Raw genomic sequence first — 25594 nt, 5'->3', positions numbered from 1 at the left:
TGTCAACACTTTGTATTCAACACTTTTATGAGCCATAAAATGTGCGTTTTTCCTATTTCCACTCAGTGCTACAACAAGCACTGCAGCAGTAATGAATGAGTAGGAACGTGTGTCTACAGGCATACGTTGGTGTTATTATTAGTGGCTTGGGTCTTTTTTAATATCGAGGAATATTTCAATATTTCATATTTCATTCATGCACTCCCGGAATGCACTCTCAGGACTTCGTTTTTTTCGGTGATGTCCATCATTTATGTTCAAATAGCTATTTTTGTAGCGTGTTTGGTAAACACATCCAACGTCAGGGAAGCGCGTTCACTAAAACCTGACGAAATGTCCAAAAGTTCCGTAACAGTCCGTAGAAACATGTCAAACGATGTATTGAACCAATCTTTAGAATGTTTTTAACATAAATCTTGAATAACGTTCCAACTGGAGAATTACATTGACTTCAGATGAGCGATGGAACAGAGCTCCCTCTCATGTCAACGCGCATGGTGAAAGCATGGTCAGGTCATGGCAGACCTGACTAATTCCCCTCTCATTCGGCCCCCCTTCACAGTAGAGGAATCAGACAAGGTTCTACAGACTGTTGACATCTAGTGGAAGCCGTAGGAAGTGCAAACTCATCCATATCTCGCTGTGATTTCAATGGGATCTTGGTTGAAAATCGACCAGCCTCAGAATTTCCACTTCCTGTTTGGATTTTTTCTCAGGTTTTTGCCTGCCATATGAGTTCTGTTATACTCACAGACATAATTCAAACAGTTTTAGAAACTTCAGAGTGTTTTCTATCCAATACTAATAATAATATGCATATATTAGCAACTATGACTGAGGAGCAGGCTGTTTACTCTGGGCACCTCTTTGGATCTTTCATTCAAGCTACTCAATACTGCCCCTGCAGCCATAATAAGTTAATAGAGTAACAACATGAATTTGTCCATGAGGCAGAAATAATCAAATCAAATCAAATTTCATTAGTCACATGCGCCAAATACAACAAATACAAATTACAGTGAAATGCTTACTTATGAGCCCCTAACAAACAGTGCAGTTTGAAAAAAATATGGATAAGAATAAGAGAAAAGTAACACGTAGTTAAAGAGCAGCAGTAAAAAATAACAATATATACAGGGGGGTGCCGGTACAGCGTTAATGTGCGGGGGCACCAGTTAGTTGAGGTAGTATGTACATGTAGGTAGAGTTAATTAAAGTGTCAATGCATAGATGACAACAGAGAGTGGCAGTGGTGTGGAGAGGGGGGTGTAATGCAAATAGTCTGGGTAGCCATTTGACGAGATGTTCATGAGTCTTATGGCTTGGGGATAGAAGCTGTTTAGAAGCCTCTTGGACCTAGACTTGGCGCTCCGGTACTGCTTGCCGTGTGGTAGCAGAGAGAACAGTCTATGACTAGGGTGGCTGGAGTCTTTGACAATTTTTAGGACCTTCCTCTGACACCCCCTGGTATAGAGGTCCTGGATGGCAGGAAGCTTGGCCCCAGTGATGTACTGGGCTGTTCGCACTATCCTCTGTAGTGCCTTGCTGTCGGAGGCCGAGCAGTTGCCATACCAGGCAGTGACGCAACCAGTCAGGATGCTCTCGATGGTGCAGCTGTAGAACCTTTTGAAGATCTGAGGACCCATGCCAAATCTTTTCAGTCTCCTGAGGGGGAATAGGTTTTGTCGTGCCCGTTTCACGACTGTCATGGTGTGCTTGGACTATGTTAGTTTGTTGGTGATGGAACTTGAAGCTCTCAACCTGCTCCACTGCAGCCCGGTCGATGAGAATAGGGGTGTGCTCGGTCCTCTTTTTCCTGTAGTCCACAATCATCTCCTTTGTCTTGATCATGTTGAGGGAGAGGTTGTTGTCCTGGCACCACACGGCCAGGTCTCTGACCTTCTCCCTATAGGCTGTCTCGTTGTTGTCGGTGATCAGGCCTACCACTGTTGTGTCATCGGAAAATTTAATGCGGTGCGATTTGAGTTTCGCCATCATCTGGAAGACAGTGTTCCTTTTTGGTCATTGTCAGTGGAGGAAAAGGAGAGCGAAGGGATGTTGAGAGTCTGCTGCTCTCTCCTTCCTCTGAGACTGACCATCAGATGCAGGCACCATCAGCCCAGTAAAATAAAAATGAAAAGCAAATGATTTAAATGTATGCTCACTCAGCTGTGCTTCACAAGTAATGCTACAAAGGATCTATTATCGGCGTGATCATATAGCCTACCTCACATTTTTTTATATAATTTAAAAAAATCTCCCGAACTACAGTGCATTGGCAGGGAAATTCAAGCAAAGTCAACATGCGGTGATAATGTATTGGGCCTATAGCTTACTGCACAAACCTCATTGTTACAGTACTGTTTTTAATTGGTTAATGTTGCACAGGTTTACGCTTTTTAAGCCATGTAAAAAAAAAAAATCTGAGCAGCAGGTCTCGGCTTGCATTTTGACTCAGAAAAGGTTGGTGCCCACTGTCCAAGAGCTTTCCCTGTTAGCACTATTAACGTTTCCCTTTACTGTGACAATTGTGATCGAATCTGTGCAATATTAGCCACTTTCAATGCAACATACCAAAACAAATTGAACTATGCAAGAGATTTTATTGTCGGCAGAACGCATCGGAGTTGGATTCTATTGCATTGACACGCACTACTCAGCCCATACTCTAAACAAATCAGTGCGGCATAAACAATCAGAGCTGCAGTAGGGCTATATGCAAATAGACCATTGCCATATATGGATCTGTGAAATTTACTTTGAACTGGACTGTGTTTACAGCATGAGCGGTCGTGAGTAGATGCGCTTGTTTTGAGATCAAAGCGAGAGCTGCATGTAGCCACGTGTGCACATTTTGTTCATATCCTTTACTAGTTAGTAAGTATCCCAGTTATAGATAATTTGTAGTCAGCAATTAGGTAGTGATTGCTTCCTACAAGAGCACAAAACCTATACATTTTTAGACACCTTTGAAAAACGAGTCAGATAAAGAGCTTTTTGTGTCTTCAAGGGGCAATGTTGTATTTTGAATCAGGCTAAGTAAGCTAAGTAGCAATAGGCAGAGGGTTGCATAATTTGTCTGATTCTCTGTAATAATGGTATGACACAAATAATAATGCATTTTATTTTGTAAAGTAGTTTCTTGCATCAAACAACACAACAACATTTTCAGTCACCTCCTTGTCTGAAGGACAAGTGGATAAAGAGGTTAATGTCAAGCCCTGCATGTTTTTTTCCAAACGTTTCATAGAATGTAGGCCTACATTGAACACCACACATTGGCTGCTACTGTAGGCTGAATGATGAATGAACATAAGTGACATAGAGTGGGGCAAAAAAGTATTTAGTCAGCCACCAATTGTGCAAGTTCTCCCACTTAAAAAGATGAGTAATTTTCGTCATAGGTACACTTCAACTATGACAGACAAAATGAGGGAAAAAAATCCAGAAAATCACATTGTAGGATTTTTTATGAATTTATTTGCAAATTATGGTGAAAATAAGTATTTGGTCAATAACAAAGGTTTATCTCAATACTTTGTTATATACCCTTTGTTGGCAATGACAGAGGTCAAACGTTTTCTGTAAGTCTTCACAAGGTTTTCACACACTGTTGCTGGTATTTTGGCCCATTCCTCCATGCAGATCTCCTCAAGAGCAGTGATGTTTTGGGGCTGTTGCTGGGCAACACGGACTTTCAACTCCCTCCAAAGATTTTCTATGGGGTTGAGATCTGGAACTGGCTAGGCCACTCCAAGACCTTGAAATGCTTCTTACGAAGCCACTCCTTCGTTGCCTGGGCGGTGTGTTTGGGATCATTGTCATGCTGAAAGACCCAGCCACGTTCATCTTCAATGCCCTTGCTGATGGAAGGAGGTTTTCACTCAAAATCTCACGATACATGGCCCCATTCATTCTTTCCTTTACACGGATCAGTCGTCCTGGTCCCTTTGCAGAAAAACAGCCCCAAAGCATGATGTTTCCACCCCCATGCTTCACAGTAGGTATGGTGTTCTTTGGATGCAACTCAGCATTCTTTGTCCTCCAAACACGACGAGTTGAGTTTTTACCAAAAAGTTCTATTTTTGGTTCATCTGACCATATGACATTCTCCAATCTTCTTCTGGATCATCCAAATGCTCTCTAGCAAACTTCAGACGGGCCTGGACATGTACTGGCTTAAGCAGGGGACACGTCTGGCACTGCAGGATTTGAGTCCCTGGCGGCGTAGTGTGTTACTGATGGTAGGCTTTGTTACGGTCCCAGCTCTCTGCAGGTCATTCACTAGGTCCCCCCGTGTGGTTCTGGGATTTTTGCTCACCGTTCTTGTGATCATTTTGACCCCACGGGGTGAGATCTTGCGTGGAGCCCCAGATCGAGGGAGATTATCAGTGGTCTTGTATGTCTTCCATTTCCTAATAATTGCTCCCACAGTGGATTTCTTCAAACCAAGCTGCTTACCTATTGCAGATTCAGTCTTCCCAGCCTGGTGCAGCTACAATTTTGTTTCTGGTGTCCTTTGACAGCTCTTTGGTCTGGCCATAGCTGAGTTGGAGAGTGCTGACTGTTTGAGGTTGTGGACAGGTGTCTTTTATACTGATAACAAGTTCAAACAGGTGCCATTAATACAGGTAACGAGTGGAGGACAGAGGAGCCTTTTAAAGAAGAAGTTACAGGTCTGTGAGAGCCAGAAATCTTGCTTGTTTGTAGGTGACCAAATACTTATTTTCCACCATAATTTGCAAATAAATTCATAAAAAATCCTACAATGTGATTTTCTGGATTTTCTTTCCTCATTTTGTCTGTCATAGTTGAAGTGTACCTATGATGAAAATTACAGGCCTCTCTCATCTTTTTAAGTGGGAGAACTTGCACAATTGGTGGCTGACTAAATACTTTTTTGCCCCACTGTAAGTGATCACTGTGCTATTGCCTGTGTGAGAGATGGTAAAATTCCTATGAAATCTCCACGTGTTATTACGAAAAGAAACTGGAAGCGGTTTGATATTTAAGTTTTTTTACACGATGTATCTAGCATTGAATGGAATAGAATGGAATGAATCCCTGATGTCGAACTAGCCTTTTCTTACTTCCACAATACATTCCAGGATGTATGCAATAGGCATGCCCCTTTTAAAAAATTCAGGATTAAGGGCAGAGAGAACCCTTGGTTTACTAAGGAACTTACTAAAATCATAAGGGAACGAAATGCTATGTGGGCTAAAGCAAGAGGGACTGGTTTGGCAGATGATTGGATGGCTTATAAACGTCTTCGAAATATGGGTGTGGCTATGATCCGTAAATTGAAAGCAGACCACTACCTGAAATCTACTTCACAAAATGTAAATAATCCATCCAAATTTTGACAAGTAGTGAAAGATTTGGAGTGCAGAAAAGATACACAGCTTCCTAAACAATTGTTGGTCGACACACAGATAGTAACTGAGAGAACCTCCATTCTGAAAGCCTTGAACCAGCATTTTTTAGATGCAGGTAGTTTATTTGAAAAGGTCAAAGGTATAATTGAGCCCCCTATAAATGTACCTGGCAGCCCTGTGCACTCCTTCACCGGGTTCTCCTTTTCATCCTTCTCTTTCAGAAGTGTGTAAAGCCCTGAAAGAAATTGATTTAAAAAAATCCCCTGGCCCTGATGAACTAGACCCCCGCCTCCTACACCTAGCCACAGACATCATTGCTCCCCCCTTAACATGTATTTTTAACCTTTAACCCAAGTAATGGAAATCTGCTTTTGTACTGCACCTCGTGAAAGGTGGAGATCCTTCGCTACTTCACAACTCTCGACCCATATCAAAATTGTCTGTACTGTCAAAGGTACTGGAGTACTTAGTTAGTAGGCAGCTAAAGACCTACTTCCAAGAAAACAACATCTTAAATGGAATACAATCAGGTTTTAGGTCTGGCCACAGCACTGTTTCAGCAACATTGAAGGTTTTAAATGACATCCACTGTGCTCTTGATAAGAAGTTACATTGTGTGTCTGTTTGTATTGATTTGTCGAAGTCTTTTGACACCGTGGACCATGCTGTGTTAGTGCAAAGGTTAAAATGTTGTGGAATTACTGGTCATGCTCTAGATTGGTTTATAAATTACCTATCAAATCGTACACAATGTGGAATGGCGGATGGTTGTAAATCTGAGTCCATAGAGGTGTGCTCAGGTGTTCCGCAAGGTTCTATTTTGGGCCCACTGTTGTTCATTTTGTATATCAACAACATTGGGGATCTTATTGAAACAGCCGATGTTCATTTTTATGCAGATGATACTGTTCTTTATTCAAGTGGTAGTAGTTTATCTTTAGCTTTTGAAAATGCCCAAAGAGCATTTAACATCATACAACAGAATCTGTATGATTTAAAGCTGATTCTAAATTCGGTAAAACAAAATGCATGGTATTTTCAAATGCCAGGCATGTTACTAATCATGTCATTGCTACATTGGCTGGACATACTATAGAGCAAGTTAAAGTGTACACATATTTGGGTGTGGGTTGATGATGAGCTGAGCTTCACTGTGCATGTAGAGAACTTGATAAGGAAGCTCAAGCTGAAAATAAGGCTTGTTTTTCTTTTGAGGCCAGGAAGGAGCTGGTACGATGTACATTACTGTCGGTTTTAGATTTGAGTGATGTTATATATATGCAGGCCTCAGCCACTACCCTGAGAGCACTTGATTCAGTGTATCATGCAGCCCTCAGGTTCATTACAAATCAGAAACGTCTAACACATCATTGTGATCTCTATAGCGCTGTTGGCTGGTCGTCATTGACCTTGCATAGGCTTAAACACTGGTATACACTGATTTATAAGGCCATATTGGGTAAAATGCCATTTTATCTCTGTTCTTTTTTAGTCAGGTCAGTAAATAAATATCAATTACGGTCCCATTCTGATTTGCTTCTAACAGTACCAAAAATTAGAACAGGTCATGGTAGAAATAGTTTTAGCACAGTGGTCCTGGAATTCTCTCCTGAACATTTTAAAATGTGATGATCTAGTTTCGTTGGTGGAGTTTAAACACTTGATCGATGTATATATCATAGAAGAGTGTAATTGTTTTTAGGCCAGCTGTTTTTAGTCAAGATGTTTGTGTTTTTAATGTAATATGTAATTGTTATACTGTATGTGTGTTTATAGTTTTGTTTAATGTTGTGTTAGTGTATGTAAGTTGTTTTGTCTGAAACGTTGTTCCCCCTGCTGCTATTGGACCAGGTCTCTCTTGGAAAAGAGATATTATCTCAATGAGAAAAAACCTGTATAAATAAAGGTAAAAAAAACAACAACAAAAAAACATCTATTTACATAATAAAAAATGATGGGATGCATTTTCTCCATTGTTTTTGATGGTAGGCCACTTTGGTAGGCCTACATTATGATCAAATAGCCACAATAGCCTACATGGCCACTGTTAATACTGTAACTTAAAGCGAGTACAGCCTCAGTGTTCACAGTAAACGTGTCGGCGGAAGTTGAACAGAAATTTCACAATGTTCAAGTTTGGGCTCAGCAGACCTGCAATTTGCTCAGTGGCAAATTTATTTGAGGGAACATTGGTTTGGTGATATCCGTCATACCGTTTCTGTACCATTCTGGGTTATACGGTATTTCAGAATGTGCACACAAGGGGCACTATAAAAAATGAATCTATTTAGGCAACAGTGATCTTGATCTCGAAGGGATTGAATGGCACTGCTGTAACCAAGAACTTTGATCTTGACACCTAGCCACTTATCTAGCAAGTTAGGAAACCAAATGCAAGGCTGGAGCTATGAGCAGGATATAACTTATTTGACACATCTTAGATTTCTTACAGTTATACTTAACTTATAAGCAGTTGCGTAGCACGCAACCCCCCCAAAAAACCCCGGTATATGGTATATCGCCCAAGCCTACACACACAACACACACACACCACACACACGCACACACACCCGCGCCACACACACACACACACCACACACACACACAGCACGCACAGACCGACAGCACACACACACACACACGCGCCAACCCACACATCACTTGTGCGCGAACAACACATCACGATCTGATAGCGAGCTGAGCGAGGCGAGCACGACACAGCACACTGTGACACACGACAGCGACACCATCACACACACACACACACACACACACACACACACACACACACACACACACACACACACACACACACCTAGCACCCCAGTCTCCTCCAGTCCTCCAAACTTCTGCATGGCTTTGATGGCTTTGGTCAGGGCCTCCTTGGTCTGGAGCTGTCCAGTCACTGGGTCAGGGGGCGGGAGGTACCCATACTTACTCAGCCAATCCTGGAAGAGACAACAGGAAGTGTTAAAAGCCATTCCAATCATTCCTGTGAGTGTTTTTATGAATGCAATTGGTGTTTGTTAGAATGTGTTTATGTGTGTTGCAGGGTTTCTGTTGTGGTGCCGTCCACCCACGGTGCTCAGAATGACAGAAATCACATTTAAATTATGGTAATTCATCTTAACAGAACATTCCACTCCTGTAATGAAGCGGACAATAAAACATAATTTTCAAACATTTGCCAGAATGCAATTCGCAGGAAAACTGATGAGAGCAGTTTCATATTTGACCAAAATGAAAATCTCTGTTAGAAACTTAGAAAGAGGGGGAACAAAAGATGCTAAAACTAGGATCGGTTGCTAATATGACTAGGATTATGCCTTTGGCTTCTGGACAACGAAGGAAAGTTGATATGAAAACCAAAAGCACAGGAGAGAAATGGCATATGAGGAAGTCTTGCATAGGTGGCACTTCAAATAGGCTGGGGAAGTCAATTGAAATAAATTTGCCAAAATAATATAATTACTCCGGCCTATACAGAAAAAAAAAAAAATCATCATCAATCATCAAAATACTTCACCAGAAAGCATGACTTAGCCACAGAGGAATCGAGGATAATTTCTAGCTATCGATTGTTTCAAATCACCAGCTTGTAGGCCTACTGTATGCCTATTTGGGAAGCCTGCAATTTGGACAGAACGCGTGGCAATAGGCCTAGCTGATTATTAAGTTAGGTCTGTTAGTTAAAAGCATTTAAAATAAGTGTGAAGATAGTGTCTTGAGTATAATTCAAAATTCAGACAAAAGAAGGGGAGGGGTGTGTGGCAAAGATATAGGCAAGTCTCTCTCCAGAATGGCTCAGCTGTCTACCGCTAATTCTTGCACATTCACTGTTTCATTGTGTGAATGGTTTGCCCTTTGATAGTTTTTTAAAATCAATTCCCCATTACATATATCACAAGTAGTAAATATATGTAATGGGGAATTTAAATAAAGAGTAGCTCAAGTCAAGATATATAGAAAGGCTGAGTAGAGAGATTAATGCAATTTAAAGAACGTGAATTTATTATATTTTCTACTGTTTTTATTTGTCTGCTTTATGTATTTTGACTTAGATGACAATGGAAGTTATAGTCCACATGCTGAGTTCCATGCACTCATTTCTTTAGCAGCCAATGGATCACAGTGTATCAATGTGTCCATATGGTAGAGCCTGGTGCTCTCGCATTAGTTGAATTTGAACTTTTCAATTTTTACAATTTTAATTCAGATTTTTATGATTAATCATGTGACAATGATTTTGAGAAACTAAAACGTTATTATTGAAATCAAAATGTTCGACGAAAATGCGCATATGAAAATCATAACTGGCATTTAGATCGGTAGTAATGTTAGGATAAATTGTAAGCTTCCCCAAACTTCCCCAAATTCACTCACCGCCTATGAAGTCTTTATAAATTAATTGCCTCCATGTTTCTATGGTCGGATATGCCTATAAGCTACTTTGAATCAAGGTAAGATATGTCTCATAATATGAAGTAAAACATTCAGGTATCAAACAATTAAGTAGGCCTATGTTTTCAAAATGCATACTGTCTTCAGCTTACATTGTAAAGTGGTGGTGACAAACTGATAGCCTGTTGCCTGCACTTGAATGGTGAATGGGAGGCGTGCTTCAATTACCAGTTAAGAAATCAAAATAGTAGGCCCAGCTCTTTTTAATCGTGCACCAAAACAGGTTTTAACACGTGATTGCATTTAGAATTGGGATGGGCTTATACAAGCACATGTTTTACTCCAGCATCAACCAGCTGAGGAGCTGCAGGAGAAATCCCACTCAACATAGGTTGGATAAATAAGATAGGCTACATGATGACTAACAAAAATACACACAGGCCAATTTAATTCCACTAATTAACCTATAGACTGATAAGCATGACGATCAAATGTATTTCCATCAATGAATAAAAAGCATTATTTTGCAATGGGATTTTTTTTCTCTGTCATTTTGGCCGGTAACAGTTTTATTTATCGGCTTTTATTTATTGCCAGCTAACGTAAACCCTGGTGTGTAGGTGTATGTGTGGAAAAGGTGCCTATGAACAGGTAACCAAAGTATAAACTCAGTTTGATCTCGTATCTGCGGCCCACAATGAGTGTGTGTGTTTGTGCGTCCCTGTGTTTGAGCTTGCATATGTGTGTGTGTTTCCAGTAAAGGCACACTACTCACACCGAACACTGATGACTAGAGAGATACATCTCCAGAGAGTTAATCATGTTTGGCTCTAATGAGAGTTCTGACCTCCTCTCTTAAACAGTCATATCCACTCAAGCATTTTCTCCTCCGTCTCTGAGCATGCAGTCAGAGCTGGTTTGGGTTTAAATGGGCTTTTGATCAGCGTTGAGTGATAAATGACTTGGATCGATAGCCAGGAACCCCCCCCCCTTCTATTGACAACACTCCACATATTCCATTAGTCAAATTGCTTTGTGCTGACACCACAATTCTACCGATGATATGTGCCTCCCCGTCCATGGAATTATTAGAGTTCAGTGCTCCAAACTGCGAAAACTTTCTGGCTAAGTTTTAGGGACTCTAACTTGCACTAGAAACACATCAAGTTACGTTTTTTAATCAAAATGTACAACTCCTCCTACCTCGTAAAATACCAAAATTAATCAGATTCAAACCAACTCCCCCGAATGAACAAAACTATAAAGTGAGTCACTTGGACTACACTATTCAGTGTGTGTGTGTCTGTGAGTGTGTATGTGTGTGTGTCTGTGTGTGCACGCACGTGCGTAAGTGTATGTTTGACATCTCAAATCCTGGAGTGTGAAAGAGAAAAGTGACACTTCTGAAAGCGTTGATTCTGCGAAGGAGGCAGCTGTAAGCAGTGTGTTTGCACCTTAACACTTCTGTCAAACCAAACCAAAGCACTCTGACTTCCTGCTTGCTTAACTCAGCAGCTAGTTGACAACTCATCACTCTACCACATGTGGACACTCACACACAGCCACTGGCCCAGAGACTCTGTTTACTGTCTGATTTATGGAAGCCAATCTAACACATCTGAAAGCTGCAAAAGCTACTAGAGAAAAAACTGAAATGGAAATTTTTTACATCTATAGCAGCTGATTTAGAAGAATGAAGACATCAGCATTTCAGTCGTCTGCTGACTGGAGAGTGGAGAGAATGGAAGATCGTGGGCCGAGGGGTTTGCTCTGATTCGGTGCGGTTCTGCTGAGCTGGTAGGTTCTGTGTCGACCAATAGTCCAACTGCCACCACACTCCCCAGTTTTTTAATGGATTGGATTCAGTAGAATAACGCATAAGTCTAAGCCTTTTCCAAGAATGGCGTAGCAGTCGGATGTGTCTTTGTCCTGTCTTGTCCCGTGTAAATAGTATTCGTATTTTTCGTATACATTTCGTATTTATTTTAATTTCACTTTCCATCTAGGAACTGAATATACATTCCTACATTCCGCCTCACCCAATGTGGTACGGACCTGCTATTTTTTATATACTTTTGAACCGTAACCCCAATCAGAAGCTAGCCAGATAACTAGCTACTAGCTAGTAGTCAGTTAGCCACTGCTGCGGTCTTCGCCCTTAACTCGGACACAGCCAGCTTCAATACCGGGCCGATACCTGCCAGTCTGCAAGCGCGATATCAACCCAGAGCATATAGGACTGCTTTTTCTTCTACCACATCACCGGATTCCTGACGCAAGCTCTGGACAATTACACCGTATTATCACAGCTAGCTAGCTGCAACCGAGTGGCTACTACTGGCTAACACCTCTGTCCCGAAGCAAGCACCAGTTAGCCTTGAGCTAGCCTCGAGCTAGGCCCATCTGCCGGCTAGCTGCAGCGCGATATCACCCAGAGCATATAGGACTGCTTTTTTCTCTACCACATCACCGGATTCCTGACGCAAGCTCTGGACAATTACACCGTATCATCACAGCTAGCTAGCTGCAACCGAGTGGCTACTACTGGCTAACACCTCTGTCCCGAAGCAAGCACCAGTTAGCCTTGAGCTAGCCTCGAGCTAGGCCCATCTGCCGGCTAGCTGAGAGCTAGTGCCACTGCCACTGCCACGAAGCTAGCACCAGTTAGCAAACACTATTCTACAATTCACAACCTCTCTTTCGCCATCGCCATCTGGCTTGGATTCTCTGTCGACACAACCACGTCTGAGCAGACCCCCTCCGTCTGAGCAGACCACCCCCGGGCTACTAACTTTACACGCCGCGTGCTAGCTTAGTGGAGGCCTCCTCTGCTCCATCTACGGCTGCCCCTGGACACTATGATCACTTGGCTACATAGCTGATGCATGCTTGACTGTCCATTAATCACGGTACTCCATTCTGTTTATTTGTGTCTTATCTGTCGGCTCTGTGCTTTAACTCAGGATCTGTGTGTAGTTAATCCGACCCTCTCTGCCTAGTCATCGCCATTTTTTACCTGTTGTTGCTGTGTCAGACTAGCACCCTGTATTGCTGCTGTTATCTTACCTGTTGTTTTAGCTAGCTCTCCCAATCAAGACCTGCAATCACTTTATGCCTTATGTATGTCTCTCTCAAATATCAATATGCCTTGCATACTGTTGTTCAGGCTAGTTTCATTGTCATTGTTTGGTTTGCAATGGACCCTGTAGTTCCACTCTCCGTACCTCTGATACCCCCTTTGTCCCACCCCCCACACATGCGGTGACCTCACCCATTGAGACCAGCATGTCCAGAGATACAACTCTCTTATCATCACCCAGTGCCTGGGCTTGCCTCCGCTGTACCCGCGCCCCTCCATACCCCTGTCTGCCATTATGCCCAGAATCTATTCTACCACGCCCATAAATCTGCTCCTTTTATTCTTTGTCCCCAACGCTCTAGCGACCAGTTTTGATAGCCTTTAGCCGCACCCTCATCCTACTACTCCTCTGTTCCTCGGGTGATGTGGAGGTAAACCCAGGCCCTGCATGTCCCCAGTCACCCTCATTTGTTGACTTCTGCGATCGAAAAAGCCTTGGCCTCATGCATGTCAACATCAGAAGCTCCTCCCTAAGTTTGCCTTACTCACCGCTTTAGCACACTCTGCAATCCTGATGTCCTTGCCGTGTCGAATCCTGGCTTAGGAAGGCCACCAAAATTCTGAGATTTCCATACCCAACTATAACACTTTCCGTCAAGATAGAACTGCCAAAGGGGAGGAGTTGCAATCTACTGCAGAGATAGCCTGCAAAGTTCTGTCATACTTTCCAGGTCTATGCCCAAACAGTTCGAACTTCTAATTTTAAAAATTAATCTCTCCAGAAATAAGTCTCTCACTGTTGCCGCCTGCTACCGACCCCCTCAGCTCCCAGCTGTGCCCTGGACCCATCTGTGAATTGATCGCTCCCCATCTAGCTTCAGAGTTTGTTCTGTTAGTGACCTAAACTGGGATATGCTTAACACCCCGGCAGTCCTACAATCCAAGCTTGATGCCTCAATCTCACACAAATCATCAAGGAACCACCAGGTACAACCCTAAATCCGTAAACATGGGCACCCTAATAGACATTATCCTGACCAACCTGCCCTCCAAATACACCTCTGCTGTCTTCAATCAAGATCTCAGCGATCACTGCCTCATTGCCTGTATCCGCCACGGGTCTGCGGTCAAAACGACCACCCCTCATCACTGTCAAACGCTCCTAAACACTTCTGCGAGCAGGCCTTTCTAATCGACCTGGCCCGGGTACCCTGGAAGGATATTGACCTCATCCCGTCAGTTGAGGATGCCTGGTCATTCTTTAAAAGTTACTTCCTCACCATATTAGACAAGCATGCTCCGTTCAAAAAATGCAGAACCAAGAACAGATATAGCCCTTGGTTCACTCCAGACCTGACTGCCCTCGACCAGCACAAAAACATCCTGTGGCGAACTGCAATAGCATCGAAGAGCCCCCGCGATATGCAACTGTTCAGGGAGTCAGGAACCAATACACGCAGTCAGTCAGGAAAGCAAAGGCCAGCTTTTTCAGCAGAATTTGCATCCTGTAGCTCTAACTCCAAAAAGTTCTGGGATACTGTAAAGTCCATGGAAAAAAGAGCACCTCCTCCCAGCTGCCCACTGCACTGAGGCTAGGTAACACGGTCACCACTGATAAGTCCGTGATAATCGAAACTTCAACAAACATTTCTCAATGGCTGGCCATGCATTCTCCTGGCGACTCCAACCTTGGCCAACAGCCCCGCCCCCCCGCTGCTACTCGCCCAAGCCCTCCCAGCTTCTCCTTTACCCATATCCAGATAGCAGATGTTTCTGAAAGAGCTGGAAAACCTGGACCCATACAAATCAGCTGGGCTTGACAATCTGGACCCCCTATTTCTGAAACTGTCCGCCGCCATTGTCGCACCCCCTATTACCAGCCTGTTCAACCTCTCTTCGTATCATCTGAGATCCCCAAGGATTGGAAGCTGCCGCGGTCATCCCCCTCTTCAAAGGGGGAGACACCCTGGACCCAAACTGTTACAGACCTATATCCATCCTGCCCTGCCTATCTAAGGTCTTCGAAAGCCAAGTCAACAAACAGATCACTGACCATCTCGAATCCCACGTACCTTCTCCGTGTGCAATCCGGTTTCCGAGCCGGTCACGGATGCACCTCAGCCACGCTCAAGGTACTAAACGACATCAATACCGCCATCGATAAAAGACATTACTGTGCAGCCGTCTTCATCGACCTGGCCAAGGCTTTCGACTCTGTCAATCACCATATTCTTATCGGCAGACTCAGTAGCCTCGGTTTTTCTAATGACTGCCTTGCCTGGTTCACCAACTACTTTGCAGACAGAGTTCAGTGTGTCAAATCGGAGGCATGTTGTCCGGTCCTCTGGCAGTCTCCTATGGGGTACCACAGGGTTCAATTCTCGGGCCGACTCTTTTCTCTGTATACATCAATGATGTGCTCTTGCTGCGGGCGATTCCCTGATCCACCTCTACGCAGACGACACCATTCTATATACTTCCGGCCCTTCCTTGGACACTGTGCTATCTAACCTCCAAACGAGCTTCAATGCCATACAACACTCCTTCCGTGGCCTCCAACTGCTCTTAAACGCTAGTAAAACCAAATGCATGCTTTTCAACCGTTCGCTGCCTGCACCGCACGCCCGACTAGCATCACCACCCTGGACGGTTCCGACCTAGAATATGTGGACATCTATAAGTACCTAGGTGTCTGGCTAGACTGCAAACTCCTTCCAGACTCATATCAAACATCTCCAATCCAAAATCAAATCAAGAATCGGCTTTCTATTCCGCACCAAAGCCTCCTTCACTCACGCCGCCAAACTTACCCTAGTAAAACTGACTATCCTGCCGATCCTCGACTTCGGCGATGTCATCTACAAAATAGCTTCCAACACTCTACTCAGCAAACTGGATGCAGTTTATCCAGTGCCATTCGTTTTGTTACTAAAGCACCTTATACGACCCACCACTGCGACCTGAATGCCTTAGTCGGCTGGCCCTCGCTACATGTTCGTCATCAGACCCACTGGCTCCAGGTCATCTACAAGGCTATGCTAGGTAAAGTGCCGCCTTATCTCAGTTCACTGGTCACGATGGCTACACCCACCCGCAGCACGCGCTCCAGCAGGTGTATCTCACTGATCATCCCTAAAGCTAAAACCTCATTTGGACGCCTTTCCTTCCAGTTCTCTGCTGCCTGCGACTGGAACGAATTGCAAAAATCTCTGAAGTTGGAGACTTTTATCTCCCTCAACAACTTTAAAAATCTGCTATCCGAGCAGCTAACCGATCGCTGCAGCTGTACATAGTCCATCTGTAAACTACCCACCCAATTTACCTACCTCACCCCCATACTGCTTTTATTTATTTACTTTTCTGCTCTTTTGCACACCAGTACCAATATCTCTTCTTGCACATGATCATCTGATGATTTATCACTCCAGTGTTTAATCCGCTAAATTGTAATTATTCGATTTATTGCCTACCTCATGCCTTTTGCACACATTGTATATAGATTCTCTTTTTTTCTACCATGTTATTGACTTGTTTATTGTTTACTCCATGTGTAACTCTGTGTTGTCTGTTCACACTGCTATGCTTTATCTTGGCCAGGTCGCAGTTGCAAATGAGAACTTGTTCTCAACTAGCCTACCTGGTTAAATAAAGGTGAAATAAAAAATAAATAAAAATAAAAATAAAATACTGTACACTGGCTTGGGCATTCATCATGCTGCCTCTAAGAGACTCCTAATACCCAGAGAGAGAGATGATGCGAGAGAGAGATGGAGAGAGGACAGTGCTTAGTACTGAGAGAACAGACCCTAAAGGAGGACAACACGTCATCAGAGAGAAAACAGAGTGTGGGATTAAGGAAAGAGGTAATAAGAGAAAGAGAAAGACAGAGTGAGGGGGTGAGAGAAAATGGAAAGCACAATGAGAGAGACAGATGCAACAATGTGTGTGTATTTTGGATTTGTATTTATTAAGGATCCCCAAGGCAGCAGCTACTCTTTCTGAGGTCCAGCAACATTAAGGCAGTTACAGTTGAAGTCGGAAGTTTACATACACCTTAGCCAAATACATTTAAACTTAGTTTTTCACAAATCCTGACATTTAATCTGTCACGACTTCCGCCGAAGTCGGTCCCTCTCCTTGTCCAGGCGGTGGTCGGCGGTCGACGTCACTGGCCTTCTAGCCATCGCCGATCCACTTTTCATTTTCCATTTGTTTTGTCTTTGTTTTACACACCTGGTTTCAATTCCCCAATTACATGTTCATTATTTAACCCTCTGTTTCCCCCATGGTTTTTATGCGTGATTGTTTTATGTATGTTCGGTCCGTTAATGTGGGCTCGGTATTATGACATGTTTTTGGAATATTTGACTCCTCTGCACCAGCTACACCCAGACCATTACATAATCCTAGTAAAAATTTCCTGTCATAGTTCAGTTAGGATCACCACTTTATTTTAAGTATGTGAAATGTCAGAATAATAGTAGAGAGAATTATTTATTTTAGCTTTTATTTATTTCATCACATTCCCAGTGGGTCAGAAGTTTACATACACTCAACTAGTATTTGGAATCATTGCCTTTAAATTGTTAAACTTGGGTCAAACGTTTCGGGTGGCCTTCCACAAGCTTCCCACAATAGGTTGGGTGAATTTTGGCCCATTCCTCCCGACAGAGCTGGTGTAATTGAGTCAGGGTTGTAGGCCTCCTTTCCCGCACATGCTTTTTCAGTTCTGCCCACAAATATTCTGTAGGATTGAGGTCAGGGCTTTGTGATGGCCACTCCAATACCTTGACTTTGTTGTCCTTAAGCCATTTTGCCACAACTTTGGAAGTATGCTTGGGATCATTTTCCATTTGGAAGACCCATTTGCGACCAAGCTTTAACTTCATGATGGCTTGAGATGTTGCTTCAATATATCCACATAATTTTCCGTCCTCATGATGCCATCTATTTTGTGAAGTGCACCAGTCCCTCCTGCAGCAAAGCACCCCCACAACATGATGCTGCCACCCCCGTGCTTCACGGTTGGGATGGTGTTCTTCGGCTTGCAAGCCTCCCCTTTTTCCTCCAAACATAACAATGGTCATTATGGCAAAACAGTTCTATTTTTGTTTCATCAGATCAGATGACATTTCTCCCAAAAGTACGATCTTTGTCCCCATGTGCAGTTGCAAACCATAGTCTGGCTTTTTTATGGTAGTTTTGGAGCAGTGGCTTCTTCCTTGCTGAGCGGCATTTCAGGTTATGTCGATATAGGACTCGTTTTACTATGGATATAGATACTTTTGTACCTGTTTCCTTCAGCATCTTCACAAGGTATTTTGCTGTTGTTCTGGGATTGATTTGACCTTTTGCATCTCTAGTAGACAGAACGCGTCTTCCTGAACGGTGTGACGGCTGCGTGGTCCCATGGTGTTTATACTTGCGTACTATTGTTTGTACAGATGAACGTGGTACCTTCAGTCATTTGGAAATTGCTCCCAAGGATGAATCAGACTTGTGGAGATCTACAATTGTTTTTCTGAGGTCTGAGGTGTCTTTTGATTTTCCCATGATGTCAAGCAAAGAGGTACTGAGTTTGAAGGTAGGCCTTGAAATACATCCACAGGTACACCTTCTATTGACTCAAATTATGTCAATTAGCCTATCAGAAGCTTCTAAAGCCATGACATCATTTTCTCGAATTTTCCAAGCTGTTAAAGGCACAGTCAACTTAGTGTATGTAAACTTCTGACCCACTGGAATTGTGATACAGTGAATTACTGAAGTACAGCACTGAAGTCTAACAAAACAGCTCCCACAATGTTTTTATCATCAATTTCTCTCAGTCATTTGTGTAAGTGCTGTGCTTGTTGAATGACCTTCCCTATAAGCATGCTGAAAGTCTGTTGTCACTTTGTTTACAGTAAAATAGCATTGTATCAGATCAAACACAATTCTTTCCCAAAAGTTAACTAAGGGTTGGTACCTGGCTGATTGGTCGGCTATTTGAGCCAGTAAAGGGGGCTTTACTATTCTTGGGTAGCGGAATTACTTTTGCTTCCCTCCAGGCCAGAAGGCACACACTTTCTAGAAGGCTTAGATAGACAACAATAATTTTTTCACCTCTTCCACACTCACTTTACAGAAATATTTCATAATTTGATCAGTTATACTTGGATGTGTAGTGTCAGTGCTTGTTAGCGGCATGTCATGCCTAAGTTTGCTAATCTTCCCAATGAAAAAATCATTAAAGTAATTGGCAATATCAGTGGGTTTTGTGATGAATGAGCCATCTGATTAAATTAATGATGGAGCTGAGTTTGCCTTTTTGCACAAAATTTCATTTAAGGTGCTCCAAAGATTTTCTTTACACCATTTATCTTTGTTTCATAGTAAAGTTTCTTATTCTTTTCATTCATTTTAGTCACATGATTTGTAAATTTGCAGTATGTTTGCCAATCAGATGTGCAGCCAGTGTGCGACTTTCTTTATTTTGATAGTTTATCAAATATAGTATATACATCTGGGATTAGTAGAGCAAGATATGTAAACATCATTATTAAAGTGGCATTAATAAAGTGACTAGTGATCCATTTCTTAGAGTGGCCAATGATTTCAAGTCTGTATGTAGACAGCAGCCTCTCCGTGTGTGTGATGGCTGTTTAACAGTCTGATGGCCATGAGATAGAAGATATTTTTCAGTCTCTCAGTCCCAGCTTTGATGCACCTGTACTAACCTCGCCTTCTGGATGGTAGTGGGGTGAACAGGCAGTGGCTCGGGTGGTTGTTGTCCTTCATGATCTTTTTGGCCTTCCTGTGACATTGGGTGCTGTAGGTGTCCTGGAGGACAGGTAGTTTCCCCCGGTGATGTGTTTTGCAGACCGCACCACCCTCTGGCGAGCCCTGCAATTGTAGGCGGTGCAGTTGCCGTACCAGGCGATGATACAGCCTGACAGGATGCTCTCAATTGTGCATCTGTAGACGTTTGTGAGGGTTTTAGATGACAAACCAGATTTCTTTAGCCTCCTGAGGTTGAAGAGGCGCTGTTGCACCTTCTTCACCACACTGTCTGTGTGGGTGGACCATTTCAGTTTGTACGTGATGTGTATGCCGAGGAACTTGAAACTTTCCACCTTCTCCACTGCTGTCCCGTCAATGTGGATAAGGGGGTACTCCCTCTGCTGTTTCCTGAAGTCCACGGTCATCTCCTTAATTTTGTTGATGTTCCTGACACCACACTCCGAGTGCCCTCATCTCCTCCCTATAGGCTGTCTCATTTTCGTTGGTGATCAAGCCTACTACTGTTGTGTCATCTGCAAACTTGATGATCGAGTTAGAGGCGTGCATCACCACGCAGTCATGGGTGAACAGGGAGTACAGGAGTGGCATGAGCACGCACCCTTGTGGGGCCCCAGTGATGAGGATCAGCGAAGTGGAGATGTTGTTTCCTACCTTCACCACCTGGGGGTGACCCGTCAGGAAGTCCAGGACCCAATCGCACAGGGCGGGGTTGAGACTCAGGGCCTTAAGATCAATGATGAGCTTGGTGGGTACTATGGTGTTGAATGCTGAGCTGTAGTCAATGAACAGGATTCTTACATAGGTATTCCTCTTGTCCAGATGGGATAGGGCAGTGTGCAGTGTGATGGCGATTGCATCGTCTGTGGACCTATTGGGGAGGGTTGCAAATTGCAGTGGGTCTAAGGTGACAGGTAAGGTGGAGGTGATATGATCCTTGACTAGTCTCTCAAAGCACTTCATGATGACAGAAGTGAGTGCTACGGGGCGATAGTTATTCAGTTCAGTTACCTTTGCCTTCTTGGGTACAGGAACAATGGTGGCCATCTTGAAGCATTTGGGGACAGCAGACTGTGATAGGGAGAGATTGAATATGTCCGTAAACACATCAACCAGCTGGTCTGTGCATGCTCTGAGGACGCGGCTAGAGATGCAGTCTGGGCCGGCAGCCTTGCGAAGGTTAACACGTTTAAATGTCTTACTCATGTCGGCCACGGAGAAGGAGAGCCCACAGACCTTGGTAGCGGGCTGCGTAGGTAGCACTGTGTTATCCTCAAAGTGGGCAAAGAAGGTGTTTAGTTTGTCTGGAAGCAAGATGTCGGTGTCCGTGAGGTGGTTCTGTTTGTAACTACCCGTATAGGTTGACCTGAGCCAGGTTGCAGGCACTAGTTACAGTTTGAAGCTTTTTCTTGAGTGGGAAGCTTGATGAAAGCCAGTCAATATTTAAATCACCCAGAAAACATAGATCTCTGTTGATCTCATACATTATCAAGCATTTCACACGTTATCCAGATACTGACTGTTAGCACTTGGTGGTCTATAGCAGCTTTCCACAAGAATGGGCTTAAGGTGAACCTGTAGCCATATTACAGGAATGTGGTTCGGAATATAAACAACAAGACCTCCACCATTGGCACTTCTGTCTTTTCTGTAGATGTTACAACCATGTATTGCTACCACTGTATTCTCAAAGGTATTATCTAAGTGAGTTTCAGATATTGTCAGAATATGAATGTGATCTGTTACTTGCAAAGTATTGATTTCATGAACCTTGCTACATATGTTAATGTGGGCTATTTTTAGCACTTTTCTGGGATGCTTAATTGATTTTATTACTTTACTGGGAAGCTTAGCAGAAGCAGAAATTCTCATGTTATTTATGTTAGTGCAGGGTGAGCTGCACACAGTGGTCTTCCTACTACGGCACACCACCTCAGTGCTAACAGTATAACTGGTTCATAGGCACATGATTACTGCATACAAAAGCTGTAACATCAGCAGAGGCATTCAGGGCATTTAGAGGGACATATATTAGGTTACTTACATTGTGTCTTCCAACGCCCCTGTGATAATGTACATTTGCTGAATTATTATGACAACTCAGCAACCCAATGGTTGGGATTAACTGAGCTGGGCTTGGGTCATTGATAAGTCATTGTCTCAATGCAGCCTTATAATGCTGTGAAAGGATCCAGGAACCCAAATCATTTGGGTGGATCCCATCCTCCTTATAAATTGAGCTTTGTTTCCAGAAGGTATCAAAATTGTCAATAAATGTTACCTCAACAGAGCTGCAATAGTCACGCAGCCAGTTATGGAGGGCTAAAAGTCTGCGGAAACTTTCAATGCTATGATTTAGGGATGACACAGGGCCAGATATTATGGGCCTTTGTTGGTGTCAGGCAGAGACCCAATCAGTTCTTTAAAATCCATCTTCAACTGTTCTGAGTTGACCTTCATAATGTCATTGAATACCACATGAACTATGATAGACTCACTTTCCTGATGCAGGTTTAAAATGTTTGGGAGCAGCTTATTGATGTCCTGTACTCATGCTCTTGGATAGCACAACATTTTTGCTCCAGCGACTGAGACATTTCTCACCATTGAACTGCCCAATACAATGGCCGGAGAAGGGGATGGAGAAATCCGCCCATTCCTACCCCTCACACAGTTTGTGGAACCTTTCACGGGCCCACGAGAAGCAGGATAGCGTGCGTCCGCAGCTCCCGGCGATAGATCCAGACCTCACACAACAGGCAGAGCCCAGTCAGATCCAGAGAGAGGGAAAGGAGCCGGAAATAGACGACAAAGCCGCTGCTGGAGTCAGCGTAGTTGGAGGCAGTCCCAGCGATGAAGGCACAGGTACATCGGCCACCAGGGTGGCAAAGCTATTCCTCATGTCAATCTGCTCCGAACCTTTCGCAGACACTCCAGTCCACTTAGCAACATACCACTGCCTTCGGTTTCCACAACTTGTGACATGGGACCAGCCCTGGTTGGAGAATCATCTTGCTCCATACGTGATGGAGGAGGAGAAGCAGATGGAGACGACTTCCTTGGCAGGCAAGTTCCATGTAGCACAGGCCATTCGGATAGGGACAGATGATAAGGTGGGATACATCCATCAAGCCCGAGCGCTGTCCAGCCACAGGAGTTGAGAACAAAAAAAGTTCCAATTTGCATTTTCCCTGTAAGTTCACACAGAATTGCTTGCTAAGGATAGCCACCTCATTCCTGTAATCCTCCGCAAGCAAACAATTGCTGCATTGGAACTACAGATTGTCAATATTGTCCCGGACAAGAGAGGAATAAACACAGATTATACAAACTTTCGTGAGCTATTGCAGGCAAAACGGGCTCTATTGCAACCTAACTAGCTAGCTAGCTGGCTAGTTGGCAACAGGTTTTGACACAAACACTTATGAACAAAATAAAACTTAGGAAGCAACAGGTCGAGGCGCAGGAGGTATCCGCAGTTTGTGACAGGGTTTTGTTGTGTGTGTGTGTGTTGTGTGTGTGTGTGTGTGTGTGTGTGTGTGTGTGTGTGTGTGTGTGTGTGTGTGTGTGTGTGTGTGTGTGTGTGTGTGTGTGTGTGTGGTGTGTGTGTGTGTGTGTGTGTGTGTGTGTGTGGTGTGGTGCTGTGTGTGTGTGTGTGTATGAGAACACTGTGTATAAATCTTTGATGACGCAGCAGGAGGACAGTATAGATCAGGCCTGGGCAACTCCAGTCCTCGGAGCCTGATTGGTGTCACACTTTTGCCCCAGCCCCAGCTAACACACCTGACTCCAATAATCAACATCTTCAGTTAAAAATGCAATTAGTTTAAATCAGGTGTGTTTTCTAGGGATGGGGGAAAAGTGTAACACCAATCAGGCCCCCGAGTTGCACAGGCCTGGTATAGATAGTGGAGGCACGACTCTTTAATCACTGACCATCAACACAACAGACAACAGAGGAGGACATGATCATACAACAGTTAAACCACACTGTTCTGACCCTCGGATGGAAGAACGAATGGACATATGTTACCATCTGTGGAGACATACTGATATCAGGACGGATGTCACGTTAGGGTCAAGATGTTTTCCATGGCAGGTCACTTTTCCTGGTTATGTTGACATATTAATTAACCTGCAGGACTGAAAGAGTGACAACTCTCCTCTCCTCTTCTCTCATCCCAGTCTCATGTTGACTGTTCTGGGCTCCACTCCCTGCTTACACTGTTTGTGTGTTAACTGAGCTTCCAGCTGTGTCTCTGTACGGAGAGAGAGCTCACTCTCTGTGTGTGTGTGTGCACATATGTTTGTGTTTCTATGTGAGTGTGTGACAGTTTCTTTTTCTCCCTCTCTCTTTCCGTGTGTGTGTTTGTGTATGTGTGCATGAGTTTGCGTTTCTATGTGAGTGATTGATTATATTATAGTTCACTCTTGATTGATTATAGTGATTAATATTACCATTCGATGATGCTATATTTTTATTACGATTATTATCACCATAAGTATTTATCCTGGTCCAGCCACTTTAACCCCTGTTGACATGTACATTCCTTTCTCAATCACTCCAGTAGCCCTGCACATTGAAGTAATGGAACTGGCACTGCACTGCATATAAGACCTGTACATACAGTAACTGCATTCTCCTGTTTCTTTTTATTTAATATTTTCTACTCTCGCATTTAACATGTCTTATTTCACACATTTTATTTCATGTGTTTTTATCTGTATTACTACCTTCTATTGTGCATTGTTTGGAAAGAGCTCGCAAGATAAGCATTTCACTGTACTGTTTTACACCTGCTGAATCCTGTGCATGTGTTTGCGTGTGTGTGTGCGTGTGAGCTCTCCACCTCCCGCTGGCTTGGAAATCGATGCATGACGAGTTATAGCACACTCCGTGGCATTGCCCTGGTACAGTTATCAACTCCAGTGGGGTTCTTTAAGTAGTGGAAGATGAGATCCCTCTCACCAGCTACAACACAATACAGCCCCACACACACACACCACACCAGGCCACCTACCCTGCAACAGTCCTCACACCTGCTTATCCAGCTCTAAAAAAGCCTATGATTGAAAGGCTAGGACAAACACCAGCATTTTAATTTTATTTATTTCACCTTTATTTAACAAGGTAGGCAAGTTGAGAACAAGTTCTCATTTACAATTGCGACCTGGCCAAGAAAAAGCAAAGCAGATCGATACATACAAAAACACAGAGTTACACATGGAGTAAAACAAACATACAGTCAATAATACAGTACAAAAATAAGTCTATATACGATGTGAGCAAATGAGGTGAGATAAGGGAGGTAAAGGCAAAAAAAAGGCCATGGTGGCGAAGTAAATACAATATAGCAAGTAAAACACTGGAATGGTAGATTTGTAGTTGAAGAATGTGCGAAGTAGAAATATAAATAATGGGGTGCAAAGGAGCAAAATAAATAAATAAATAAATACATAAATACAGTAGGGGAAGAGGGAGTTGGTTGGGCTAAATTATAGATGGGCTATGTACAGGTGCAGTAATCTGTGAGCTGCTCTGACAGCTGGTGCTTAAAGCTAGTGAGGGAGATAAGTGTTTCTAGTTTCAGAGATTTTTGTAGCTCGTTCCAGTCATTGGCAGCAGAGAACTGGAAGGAGAGGCGTCCAAAGGACGGAAGAATTGGTTTTGGGGGTGACCAGAGAGATATACCTGCTGGTGCGCGTGCTACAGCTGGGTGTTGCTATGGTGACCAGCGAGCTGAGATAAGGGGGGACTTTACCTAGCAGGGTCTTGTAGATGACCTGGAGCCAGTGGGTTTGGCGACGAGTATGAAGCGAGGGCCAGCCAACGAGAGCGTACAGGTCGCAGTGGTGGGTAGTATATGGGGCTTTGGTGACAAAACGGATGGCACTGTGATAGACTGCATCCAATTTATTGAGTAGGGTATTGGAGGCTATTTTGTAAATGACATCG

General features: G+C 43.5%; 1 protein-coding gene across 2 annotated transcripts in view; it reads right to left on the bottom strand.

Annotated features, from left to right (window-relative positions):
- LOC111961679 (matrix metalloproteinase-17) overlaps window positions 1–25594 on the bottom strand; it is a 112796-nt gene that overhangs the window by 51224 nt on the left and 35978 nt on the right. For both annotated transcript variants that reach the window (XM_070442413.1, XM_023984125.2), the window contains exon 2: window positions 8194–8326. In XM_070442413.1, coding sequence (XP_070298514.1) covers window positions 8194–8326 — 133 coding nt within the window. The remainder of the gene's footprint in view (window positions 1–8193; window positions 8327–25594) is intronic.

This window comes from Salvelinus sp. IW2-2015, linkage group LG4q.1:29, assembly GCF_002910315.2.
Source record: "Salvelinus sp. IW2-2015 linkage group LG4q.1:29, ASM291031v2, whole genome shotgun sequence".
Lineage (NCBI taxonomy): Eukaryota > Metazoa > Chordata > Actinopteri > Salmoniformes > Salmonidae > Salvelinus > Salvelinus sp. IW2-2015.
Note: the sequence above shows the minus strand (reverse complement) of the source record. Positions and strands in the feature narration are given on the sequence as shown.